Source organism: Ailuropoda melanoleuca, chromosome 18 (genome assembly GCF_002007445.2).
Source record: "Ailuropoda melanoleuca isolate Jingjing chromosome 18, ASM200744v2, whole genome shotgun sequence".
Lineage (NCBI taxonomy): Eukaryota > Metazoa > Chordata > Mammalia > Carnivora > Ursidae > Ailuropoda > Ailuropoda melanoleuca.
Genome location: NC_048235.1, coordinates 31796137 through 31809353, shown reverse-complemented (window position 1 = coordinate 31809353; position 13217 = coordinate 31796137). Strand labels below are relative to the sequence as shown.

The following is a 13217-nucleotide window of genomic DNA, read 5'->3' as shown; positions in this document are numbered from 1 at the left end:
CTGCCATCGACCCACCACACACAATTACAGGCAGAGATCCTCGAAGTCCTGGGGACAAAATTCTGCAGAAATAGGAAGAGAAATCTGAACTAAAGTTGGGGCACATCCAACTATTTGGTAGAATGTTGTGAATATTCTAGGGAACTGGTTCCACTCTTGGAGCTCCTGCTCCAGGCACGGCTCACTTTGTCTCCTTGGCGCTGCTCCTTGGTGTCTCCCATGAGGTTCTGGGCTTCGTTCTGTTTTCTGCCTGCCTGTTTGCATCACCTCCACACCTGTGTGTTCTCTCAGCACTCACCCCTGCGCGGCTCCTGTTCCGACTGCGCCCGGCTGCTTGTAACCTCCTAGTCCTGCTGCCAGCACTGGATTCACACAACCTGGGTCCCCTCTTTGGAGGCCTCCCTCAAGCTCCAGCTGAGGAGCCATGACCAACCCCAGACAGCACACCTGTTACCCAGCTCTTGAGGGTTTTTGGTTTTTTAGTTTGTTTTTTCTTTTAATTCAGAGAGCTGGATTCCAGTCCCTCTCTTTTCAGCATCTCCCTGGAAACTTTGGATCGGCTGCTCAGTCTTTTTCACACATCCATGTTCAGACTATGCCCTATCACTGGATAGGAACACTTTTGCAAATGACACCTGAGTTTTCCAAGGTCATCTGGAAATTTTGTAATGGCCTTTCGAGAATTTCTGCCTGTGGCAAGCCCTTGTCATCTGGTTGTTCTCCTCAGTCTCTGCCCAGACTCAGTGGCTTCCTCATCTCTGCTGAGACATAATGCTGAGGTCCCTGGGGCTTCACTTAGGAAGGCACGACTCCTCATGCCCAGGCAAGGCCACACTACAGATTTCCACTGCAGACCAACAACAGTTGGTGACCAGAGGTACCCTCAGCTCCTCCTTTTCTAAAGGGCCTAGAGCTGACAAAGGATGGTCACTTGGGACAGAAAGTTAGGCTCAAGCAGAGCGAGCTATTCCTCTGTTTTGTGGAGAAGGTGGGGCTCCATTCGATGGTTTCTTGACAAAGTCAGAGGATAGCAAGCAGCATGGCTGGTGTGGACTGACCAGAACAGACACCTACGGCTAATTGCTTACCAGGCCTACGTTGCATGGGCAAGAACAGCGAGGCTTCAAGAAAGCCTTGCAGAGTCTCAGATTTGGAGGCAGAACTGGAACTAGAATTCTGGTGTCTGAGCCTTTTATAGACCTTGGGGGCCAGGGTACCTCAGAACATGACCCACAGGCAACATGCAAACTCTTGGCTTGTCCCCGTTGTAGGTGACACTGAGGAATTTCCTTTTTCAACTTGTCCTCTTTGGGCTAGAAACAAATAACTAAAGAAATTTCTGAACACTCATACTTTTCCCCCTTCCTGAAGTCCTGATTTTGCCTGAATTCTATTTTCCTGTCCTCCTTTTTTTCCTCCCCTGCCCCCCAACAATCTAGAACCTTTGTGCAGCTACAGCGATTCCATCGAAGCCAGTCCTCCCTCCTGCCCATGGAGGTAGAAACTAATATGGTGCCTTAATATTCCTAGGCAACATCATTGTCATTTGATATGCCAATGTGATAATGGGCAGTTTGCCAGTCTCGTCATTTTAGAAGCAAATTGGCTTAAGTAATCACCTAAAACGCCCTCTTCCAAGGGACTTCTTCCCCCTCTACATAGAAAACAGCACCTGTCATTTCCAACGGTGAGGCACAGAGAAAATATTTCCCCGACTAAGTAATATAAGGGATTCATTGGAAGCTTTTGCAGGCCTTCCACTTAAATAAAACTCTTTTTTAAAAGATAAAAATTCAATGCACGCTCACAGGATTTCAGTGTTGTCAAATATTCAATTTAAACTCTCCCTGTTATTTACATTCTCATCCTAACAACCATTATTACACAAGAGAGTTTTTTCCCTGCAGAGAGCATTCATGCAACGTGCTGCTGGTGTTATTACCCAAGCGATTCTTGTCTCCTGTATGCTGTGTTCCAAAGCCTTATCTCCATTGTTCCCTTTGTCCCTCCAGTGCCGAGTAGGCGTTCTCCACGACAGCAGACAGCGATTTTCCGTCTCTCAATAGTCAGCCTGATTCAAATGGGATCAATTGGAGGGAGCCAGAGCCCGAAAACCACTGCAGCAGCACTGTCCCCAAGGGTGTGAGAGCTTCCTGCTGCCCTGCCCTGTTCTCCTGCGGCTTCCAATATAAGTGCCCTGCTTCTTCACTGTTTCATAAAGGCATTTGCTAGCACGCCTAAAACCAGGCTAAAGAATGTTGCCTCATTTCTTCTCAAAGGGCTCACCCTTTGTGTGCTGTTTCTTTCTGTCTCAGGGGCCTGGGAATAGTAAAAGGTGTTTGGGGTGCGACAGGCAGGCAGTAATGGGATGACTCTTGGCAATGATTGATGGCAGCTATACATCTGTGCGTTTGATGACACCTAGTCTGCAGAACAGTCTAACTGTCACTGTGGCTGGGAGGAGACTTTTCCTTCTGCTGCCCTAGAACTGCACTTGGATTTGATCTTGGAATTAGGCTCTTTCTTTAGTTGTTTTCATTGCTAACATTTTAAACATATTTGGTGATAGAATTAAGGTAGCTCTTTCACAGTAAACTGAAACCAGGGGGCATCCTGGACAATTGCACAGTCAAGAAAATGAAGAATGAATGAGTCAGAACCATATCATGTGAGAAGTAATCCTCGACTGTCCCAGGCCACCGTCCTGTCACTGCTAAGGGCACAAGGTAAAATACCAGAAATGCTCTGGACATCTCTGGGACTTTATGGTAGTATCATATTCTGGGCAAAGGAATTGCAAACTCTGTTTAGTGATGTAAGTGGCATCAGTGTTACCCTCATGTGATCTGGTCATATGAATTTGTCTGCATTGCTTTAATTCACGCTCCCAAAGACTGAAATAATCTTGATGCAGGAGGCATTGCTTCATTATATGTACAATAGTAAAATGCACAGCCACATTCTTTAGTGTTCCATTGACTCCCCCATGTTATATAGCAACAGGAGCCATCTAGTCCATACCCATCCCCTTGTTTCACCCAAAGAAGCTGGGCCTAGGGTGAGGAAAGTAGCTTGCTTTATGAAAGCCCGCATTTTTCTCCTTGCAGAATATGGCTAAACCTCCAGCCTCCTAAACTTCAACTCCCTTCTTGCTACTGCACGATGATGCCTCCTAATTCATAAAGTTTCAAATTAAATTCATGATTATTTCTATAAATGATTTAATGTCTTTAGATAATCGGACCACTGAAACACTATATACTATATAAATTCCATATATATTAAATGTGTACACCACATACACACATGTCTCCTTTCTCCCCATCACCTGTCAGGACTATCAACGTCCCATCCAGTAACCATGACAAGGCTAGCAGAAAGAGGGTTGTAAGCTAGGAATGGCTGGTGGAGAGAGCTCACCAGGACAGCAGGACCCAACTTACTCAAGGGAGAAGTCAGCAGTATGAGTCCTCAAGACTAAAGGGGCTGGTGAAATAAACATGACTTCTATGTAGGGACCAGTCTTCAGGAATGAGGAACACAGGAGCTAGGTTTTGGAGAAAGCAGTAAGTAGCTGGACATACGTTGAGGGCTGCACAGGGAGACACGGCGTGATGTTGCTTGAATGTCTATTCTGAATTGCTCAGGTCCTCTAGGCCTGCAGGAAGAAGGCAACAGTATATTCCCAAACCTGGCTCACTGCCAGGCAGGGCTCTCATTGGCTCAGAGACAAGGTCAGGTGGGACTCCTAACCCCATGGTGCCCCTAACATGACTGGGCAGAAGTAAGGTGGCTCCAACCACACAGGAATTCATTCATCCACTCCCAGGGATGAGTGTTTTGGCTATGCACAAATACCTGCCTGTTTCTCTAATATCTATGATACAGAGAACTTGAGTCATAGGTCAGATTTCTGAACAAATGCATAGGGAACTCTAGTCAGTTAACAATGAAGACAAATTTAGGGTGCCAAAGGGCGGACATGTTTAGAGAGCTGGAAGATCTTTGAACTTCACGTCCATTGTAGTAAGCTAACTTTTTGAAGTAGGGGGCTCATGTCTAGTAAGCTGATTTATGCAGTAGGTTAAGCTCAAACTCACAAAGTTTATGACTCAGCAATGTCTGTCTGACATTTATTACCACTCAACAGACTGGCAGTCATAAATCCAACTTCATTTTTACAGTTAAATAGCTCCTATCATGAGACAAAGGAACAAAAGGAAATATTCCACAGCTGTGCTATTCATCCTGCGTCTTATCAAAAAATAGACAAAAGTATAAAAATGAGTAGGTCATGTGGTAATAGGTTCATATTTATTTGCATACATGCATGTAGACTATGTACAAATACCATATAAAAATACATGCTGAATTCTGCCTGATGCTGACGCTCTGCCTATGGGAACACCTATAGGCAGAGCGTCTATGCCTATCCTTCTGTGTTAGAGCAAAGCTCTCACGAGCTTTCCTCGCTAGCTGCAACTGTGCAGTCCTTGTACTGAGTCAAAGCCTCACAGGTAGACAGAGCTCCAGCCTGGGGTGGAGGTGGGGGCAAGCAGAGGAAGTGAGACAGAGAAAGGTGTCCCTTGGGAATTCACATTGACAGCTTCTGAAACTCTGGGCTCTGCTCTTCTGGGAAGCTGTTCCCTATTGGAGTTATACCAGCAGGAACCCTCTCCCACATAAGGTTCTATCATAACATGTAAGTTTTTTTTTTTTGACTACACAACAAAATTTTTAATGCTATACAAAGAATACATATAAATAAGTGTAGGGGGGCCTGGGTGGCTCAGTCGGTTAAGCGTCTGCCTTTGGCTCAGGTCATCATCCCGGGGGCTGGGGTTTTGGCTCCCTGCTCAGCAGAGAGTCTGCTTCTTCCTCTCCCTCTGCCCCACCCCACTTGTGCTCTTTTGTTCAAAACAAAACAAAACAAAACAAAAAAACTTTTAAAAAAGAGAAAAATAAATAAGTATATATAAATACATACTTTTTCATATACATTCCTTTTTTAAATGTTTCAAGTTTTTTTTTAAGTTCTAGTTAGTTAATATATAGTGTAATATTAGTTTAAAGAGTAGAATTTAGTGATTCATCAGTTACACACAACACCCAGTGCTCATCAAAACAAGTGCCCTCCTTAATACCCATCATCTATTTAGCCCAACCCCTGTGCCCCTCACCTCCAAACCCCTCAGTTTGTTCTCTATAGTTAAGAGTCTGTTTTATGGTTTGCCTCCCACTCTCCCTCCCCCCCCCTTTTTTTGAAATGTGAATGAGCAAAATGAGAGATGGGCAAGATAGTTTTATAGGTGTCATCCAGGTCTCACACTGAATGGGTTTATTTTACATTGAATAATTATTAGCTAGTTGGATGGTGGAAAAGAGGGGAGAAGACAATATGAAATTTTTATGTTCTTTAACTTTTGTAACTCTATAAGAAAAGTACCATTAGCCCCATTTTAAACATTGAGGAACTACAGCTCAGAAAACTTACATAATTTGTCCAAGATCATAGAGTAAGGAAATGTCAGAACCATATTCTAAATCCAGGTTTGTTTTAATTCTGATACATTTCCCCTATAGCATATGCATTATCTGAAATTTAGTATTCTCTAAGTAACTACTAATTACTATATGCATATATGATGAACATAGCACATGCAACTCCTTAGCACTTGTTATAAACTGGATTACTAGAGTTTGCAAGAAAAAAGATAAATAGATTTTGGTTTTGGTTTTTGCTGTCTGGGGTGAAAAAAAAAATCTTTGGCTAGAGCAGATCATTGCAAAGGAGAAATGATTTGTTTTCTTCAAATCCCAGCAATAAGTCAGAGAATATCCAAAATTCACAAAAAGTGGGAACTGCCCTGTCTTGCGCTCAGCATCTACAGAGAGAAAGTGCTATAGTAGCCGAGACACGTGTTACTATACAAAAATGAATAAGGATTGAGTTTAAGTCCTCCCAGAGAGGCTTACCGTTCATCTGGGAAAATGGGAAGTTTCTGAACCAGTGAGTAACTGGGAGAAAAGCTCAAGTACATGGTTCATTCACACTTCAAAACTATCAAAGAGTAAAGGGCTGATGCAATTCCTCAGGTGGAACACTCACCTTTTTACCACACCCCCACAGATGGCTTGTAAAGGGTACTTATTAGCTTCATCACAATTAAACTCTCTACATCTAAAGGACACAGAGAAATGGTAGCTTATATAAAGAGGTAGGAGATAGGCTTCTAATTGGTCTTAAATTAAGTGGTAAAGAGGATAATGAAGACAGGGCTTTAAAAAAAGATATCTAGTCAAAATTAGAAACTTGCTGAAATTGGCAAATATTCTCCATACACTGACTATATTTTCCTGTTACTTTCACTTTTTTTACATAACAGCAAGTTCTAGGTGAGCAACAGAGTGGTGGAGAAAAGCACAAGCTACTCCAAAGTTCTGAATATGTGCTCCTTATGGTCAATCAACATGATAGCCGCAAAGTCAATCTAGTTAGTGACAAGAAGAATTAATTCAGAAGAAGAAAGGAGGGAAAACTTGAGCCACTTATTCTTGCTCCGGAAGCCAGCTGGACACGTGGAGGACAGAGATTGTCTTTTCTCTTCAAGATGTGCTCTCTCTGATGTTCTGACAGTTCTGTTTAACATAAGAGTTCTGTAGATTGCCCTCCTTCCATGACGACTGCCGTTCAATCCATTATTTTTATGCTCAAACGAGGAGATTATATTTTTGACAAAATAGAGGAAGATCCCTACTACCTTGCTTATACATATGCAACATTAATAATTTCCTTAGAACTAATACTAAGGAGGCTAATCCCATCCTCCCATTCTGAGCTTCTTGGAGATGAGTTATAGCTAGAGTAGTGGACTGAGAGGACATGGGGTTGACACAACATGGCGCCTTTGGACTATCAATAATAAAATCATTAACACTAATGTTGTTATGCACACTGATTAACCCTTACTCTTAGCTATGAAGACAACTTTAAGAAATACAAAAATAGACAGTAAAACATTTGATTTCAAAACAGAATAGGTGGTCACTGAGTTGACCATCATAGGAAACCTTATCTTACCATCATTGGTAGTTTAACAATCAGACTTTTAATCATTTGAAGAGTGACAATTCAAGTAGAAAATGTGTTAAGAAAATAGGAAGGATGCAAGACAGGAATTCATTATTGTGCGTATCAATTTAACTTTTATTTCTTTACTTAAAAAAAGGAATAAATTTAGCAGCCAAATGTCCTACATTTGTACATTACGTAAACATTCTGAAATTGAAACAGCCTCTGCAGAGCCTAGTGCCCACCTGTGCAATGAGGATATTTGAGATGGTCTTCAAACAACCGCAGATGATGTCAAAGTTTGACCTATAGCAATAGTTAGACTGTTCTTCAGAAACAATGTAACCTGTTAGTGATAGTTGTAGGTGGGGGGACAGGTAAAATAGGACTTCTTTTTCCTTCACTCATATAATTTGAAGATTATAGAATGTAGTTTTTAAAGGTCAGAATGAATTGGTAATTAAGTTGAGGCATTTGAAATTAGGAAATAAAACTGCTATTCAGAACAGTGGCTAAGGAGTAATTAATCATACAGGGAAAAATGGCAGCAAAGTAGAGCCACGGTAAAATTAGTTTCTAAATAGTTGCCATAGACCCTTCAGATGATGCTACTAAGAAACTGTGAGATATTAATTCCTTTCCTTTCTGTTTAGGCTGTATCCTTTCAAAAAAAAACAAAAAACAAAACCAGTTTTTAAAGTTTTTCTAGGAAGATACAAACCAAAGCAGATGTCCATCCAAACAACCTCTCTTGCAGGTATTCAGAAACATGTGGACTAGTTATGACTCTTCCCTCTACGTTTTACTCAACATGTCATCATAAGCATGGCCTTAAACCCACTGCAATTAATTTTTAAGTATAAGTCATTGATAATTGTTGGCATTTTAACTATTGTAATACAAAATTACTTAATACACTCTTTAAAACCAGTGTTGACAACCCCCATCCCCAACCTTTGAGAAGGCCTGCTTTAAAATCTGCTTAAGAAAACATTTTGGTTTTACTTCTAGGTGCTTTTTGTTTCCTTAGGTGCTACATTTGCCAGACTTGAGTTTGAGTCCATTCTGGGCCTCTCAGAGTTTCATTTTACATCAAGATATTTATATATTAAATTTGAAGACAAATTTACCAACATGAATATTACAATGAAATATATAGATAGTTAATTTGACATGCATATCTTAAACTAGAAAGCCAACTAAGGCAGCATTTATATAGATTTATATTTTTAAGCACTTGACATTTATTAATTAACTAATCAACACCACAAACCTATGAGGTAGTTTAGCATGACTTTAGTATGAATAAATTAGGTAAGAAGCCAAAAAAGAAAAAAATAAAACTTTCCCCTTAGTAATATGCTGATCAAACCCTTCTCATTCTGGTCGCAAAAGAACAACAATCAATTCTTTGTACAAGCTGGTCAAACAATGAATATTTAGCTTGGATGGAATGTAGAGAGGGCTGTTATTTCACTACGTGACAGTATAGAAAGTTTGTTACAGGAGTTTCAGTATGCTGTGCTTGCAGTGACTTGTCAGTAACACCTCAATCAAAGATCAGCTTTGGAGGAGGTATGGTCACTGCCCCTCCTGCCCGGGGCTCAAGTTTGCCTCTGGGAGTATTAGCATTTTTCATCTGTCTCATAGTCTTCTTGTCTTGTCTGAATGGTCTAATAAACTCAATGCAGTAGAAAGGTATAAAGACACTTGCAGTTCCAATTTATATTTATATGTCATCCAAGAGGCAAATGAAAAAACAAATCCTATATTGGTCTTTGTGGTCAAGCAACTGCAGATGAGAGTTTTATTACTATTTTTATCAGCAAAAGGGATCACCGTGGTCCTCTCTACTTAGCAGATTGCTTTATGATGGTATTTATCTGTGCACTGGGCTGCGGTTATATATAATGAAAACTCATTAATTTGGGCTTCACTACCATGGCATTTGTGGCCACTGGCACAGGTGCTGGCCAGAAGCTTACCTCTGTACTTGAAGAAGAAAACCTCTTTGAAAAGCTAAGCGAATTGAACGACCAGATCTGTAGGAGTATTTTGTCTCTATACAAAGACACAGACGATTTCAACCACTTAGCAAGTATCTTGTTAAATACAAAGAAAAAAATACTCTAATATAAGGATTATTAAAATTATTAATACATTAAGCTTTTGCATTATGTTAATTTTGCATCATTTTTCCTTCATTGGAAGAAATTTCAAACGTCAGTAGTTGGTTACTTTAGTTGCCATGACTCCAAGTACTCTGGAACAGTGAAAATACTTTATATATTGATAATTTGCATAGTTTCTTTCAAATAGATAGGGCTCTCCCCCAGGTCCCTTGAATTGAGGTTTTACGGGAAATCCCAGGACTCATTCTTATCTCCCTGGGAATCTCTGCTGTCATCAGGCGGCCTTACCCGAACACCTCTACAACCACCGGGTCCCATGGGTCTGTTCCTCTCTGCCAGAATTAATTTGGCTATTTGAAAATATTTATCTTACATCTCACTCCCACGGGTTCCTTAATGAATCTGAATGTAAGACATGGCCTAATTAAACAAATATAACCATACTACTACTACTATTACTACTACTAACAATAACTAAGGACAGAAAGAACAACAAACAGCTAGCTTTCCGAGCAGAATTGTCTCTATCTAAGACTTCCGAATATATAAATAACATTCATTGGCTCTTCTTGTTTAAGACTTAATATGTCAACTCCGTGGTACATTAGAACAATCGTTTCCCTTCTTGATGCAAAAATAAAAAAAGAATTTGAAAACAAACAAGCAAAATCTCTGGCAGGATATTCACTTTCACTTGACTGGTTGCCAAGGAGCAATGATATTTAGATGAGGAATTCTGAAATGATCTGATTATTCTATCTGGAAGCTTATCTGTAAAGGGTTTGGCATAGCCCCTCTGTAAAGCAGAAGAGATCTATGTTCACAGGCTCAACTCTATCAGGTTATTAAAAACAAAACAAAACAAAACACTTGAAGGTTATGAGCTCGCTCACTAAACGCAAACAGAAACAAAGTTGGTTTTTTTGTTGCTGTTGTTCGTTTGTTTTTTGGGTTTTTTCTTTGTTGTTGTTTTTTTTTGTTGTTTTGTTTGTTTGTTTTGGTTTTTTTACTTGGACAGTGCTTATTCTACAGCGTAATTGACAAATAAAGCATTATTTCACACATTGGAAGAAAAGTCATCGTTGCAGGTTTGCAGCTCTGTTGTGTGCTTTCCAAAACAGCAAGATAGATTGCTTCCCATCAAACCCTCCTTCCTTCCCAAGGGACAGCACATGGCTGGTGCAGCTGCTTCTCCCCGTAGGCACAGAAGCTAGCAACCCTGGTCCCTCCTGAGTGGGCCCTCTCAAGGGAGTGGTGCCAAATTTCAAACACCTTCATAACAACACTGTGCATTTCTAAGTCATTTCATTTATTGCTCACTGAGTTGTAACCACCTCAGCTCTCTGGAAAAACAAGGGACGCCTGGAAAATCCTGACACCAGGAGATCAATTGCCTGTGGTCACAATGTACAAAGGGCAACCCCAGTCAGAACACTGAGAAACACTGTGAAGAGGAGTTAAACGTCTGGCTTTGCAGCCAGCCTGCAGGACACCAGATCCAGTCACGAGGGAGAAGAGTTAAACCCAGAGAAAGCTTTAGAATTTACACTCAGAGGCACTCCCCATCAGAGAGGAACAGTTTTCCAGTCTGTCATACTGGCCAGTAGTGTTCTTGCCAAAGTGACTGAACCTTAGCTCAGCGAGAGGACTTCAGTGAGGAACAGAGGAATAGGGGGACTCACTATACCCAAGGCTGTCATTTCTTGAGAACTTACGCAATTCTCCCCAAATCATCAGCACCCACATCAAAGCCCACAGTTCAGGCCAACTTCATAAGAAATACTCATTTATTTCCCTCTCATTCGGGGGTTTGTAATTCTTCTCTTGGATGCCTTTGGGAAAACATTTCATCAAGGTCAACTGCTGTGAAGACATTTTTGCCTAAGAGGATCACCATGCAGGCAAACTAATTCTTTTCCTAAGCTATTATTTTGGCAGCTTGCAAAGAGGACTTGGCTTAACCTTGAGAAATGGTTCTTTGAGTGATCAGAAAAAAGGATGGGCTTCTTCCTTTATTCACCCTCTTTATTCTTGTCATTCAGATGGCAAACCTCGTCCACCATTTTGAGGGTGAAATGAAGGAGTGGTATTTCTGTCCATTATGTATCTTCTACCAGTAGTGACTCGTTCTGGTTCCGTGCATGTTGCCACCAATCATGTTTAGCGTGATGAAAAAATAATGTGTATTTCTTGATAAAGGTGCTTTAAATCTCAATTATCAAAGATTTAATGGAATAATTTATGTTGAAGAAATCTAGAATAAATTGGAAATTTAGATCTTCCCACTGTCTTTAAGTTTGAGTGATGTTCCCGTTTGCTATAGGATTATAATTTAGAACATGTGCTAAATAGATCATCAGGAAAGAATTAAAAAATCCATCCAAATATCATAACTTACCACAAAATTAAAAGAAAGAAAGCAAGAAAGCTCATTCACTCTCCAAAACTAAGATTAGTCATATGTTAATTTGTGAATCCTCATAAGAAATGTTCATTGTTCAAGAAAGAATCCTCCTCTGGTGGTTGATAAGCAAATTCTCCAGGCAGAGAAATCCTGACATTTTTTTTTCTCATCTCTTGATTGATGTTTTCACTACTTATTCTTCAGGCTATAAGACAGAAGGGAACACAGTCTTACCTTCTTTCATAATTACATATTCCAACCCTCCTCTCTCCTTCCTTTCCCCTCTTTCTCTTTCAGTCTCTCCCCCACATCACGTTAGCCATCAACTTAAAGTCAAATTTACATGATGAATCTTTTACATTCTAAATAACCTGCAAATATAATAACTCAATTACCAATGTCATCTCTATGTGTGTACAAGAAAATATATGTCTCAATCCTGTCAATCCAGAAGCTAAATTCATTATGAAAGTTCTTAAAATGAGAATGACAAATTGGCTTATATTTATTGTGGACCACTTAGACCCATCCTTAAGTTTAGCTATAATGACTTGTAGAACCCTCTTGGTGGGAGGGAGAACAACATTGTAGCATTTAGATTTCAGATTATTGTTATAAACCACATTCTCAATTCATTCAGAATTCTCCCCTTTAGATAAATAGGAAAAAAATATGCTTTCTGGCTTTACTCTCAAAAATATTGATTAAAATTAAATAGGTACCTAATTCTTAAAGGTTTTTGGTTTTGTTTTCCTTTAAGATAAGAAGATATTACCATTTATGGAATGCCTACTATGTGTCCAGAACTTCACATTACTTTACTTATAATTTAATCCCCACAACCACCTTTAAATTGGATGTCATTTCTTCCTATTTTAACAGTGAGAACATTGAGTCTTAAGTTGGCCAAGGCAATGGCACATCTTCACACAGCTGCTTAGGGATGGGGGCTGAACCCCGGGAAAGATGAGAATCAAAAGGCTTGTTTACATGCTGTGCAGAGAATTTCTCTCACGGAATAGAACATGTCCTCTGGCAGCAGTGAGGCTGCCCAAACAGTCTCTGCTCCTAGTTGACAATTATCCCTAAAGCTATATTTTTAGAGGGGAGGGGGGCAAAAGTGCAGGAGCAGGTTAGAATCCTCCCATAGATTCTCTTATCCCTCGTCACTAAGTGCTAAATATTGTAGTGGAAATCTGGTAAATGAAAATTCACAAGCTACAAAGGAAAATTCTATCACTCACCTAGAAGCACATAGCATATCTTGAAATTTCATTTTCTAAAAAAAGTGCGGTCGGAGAATATTCTTAGGATGTGGATAAGAGTTTGAATGTTGTTGTATAATGCAAACCAAAAGAAAACGGAAACTATACACATTTCTGGGTAAAAAAAAAATTGCTTTGGAATTTTGCCTTTGAATGACCCTGATAAGCACAGCCACACTTAAATGGTTGGTATAAAAAGAAAAATCCTGTTTTGGTATCCCATATTCAGTTTCTGCTCCATCCAGTCATGACCTGAGGAAATTCTACAATCCTTGCCATTTTCGTGTGTTAATGTGACATAAAGGTTGAAAGTTCTCACTAAGCAAACAAGTATAATCTCATTT

At 40.0% G+C, this 13217-nt stretch overlaps 1 protein-coding gene across 3 annotated transcripts in view; it reads right to left on the bottom strand.

Annotated features, from left to right (window-relative positions):
- The window catches only part of ZMAT4 (zinc finger matrin-type 4), a 466414-nt gene that overhangs the window by 107818 nt on the left and 345379 nt on the right, over positions 1-13217 (bottom strand). The window contains exon 7 of one of the 3 annotated variants that reach the window (XM_034647642.1): positions 7195-11813. The exons of the other annotated variants lie outside the window; for them this stretch is intronic. Coding sequence (XP_034503533.1) covers positions 11798-11813 — 16 coding nt within the window. The 3' untranslated portion in view covers positions 7195-11797. Of the gene's footprint in view, positions 1-7194; positions 11814-13217 lie in introns of those variants that run through there. 3 annotated transcript variants of the gene reach the window in all.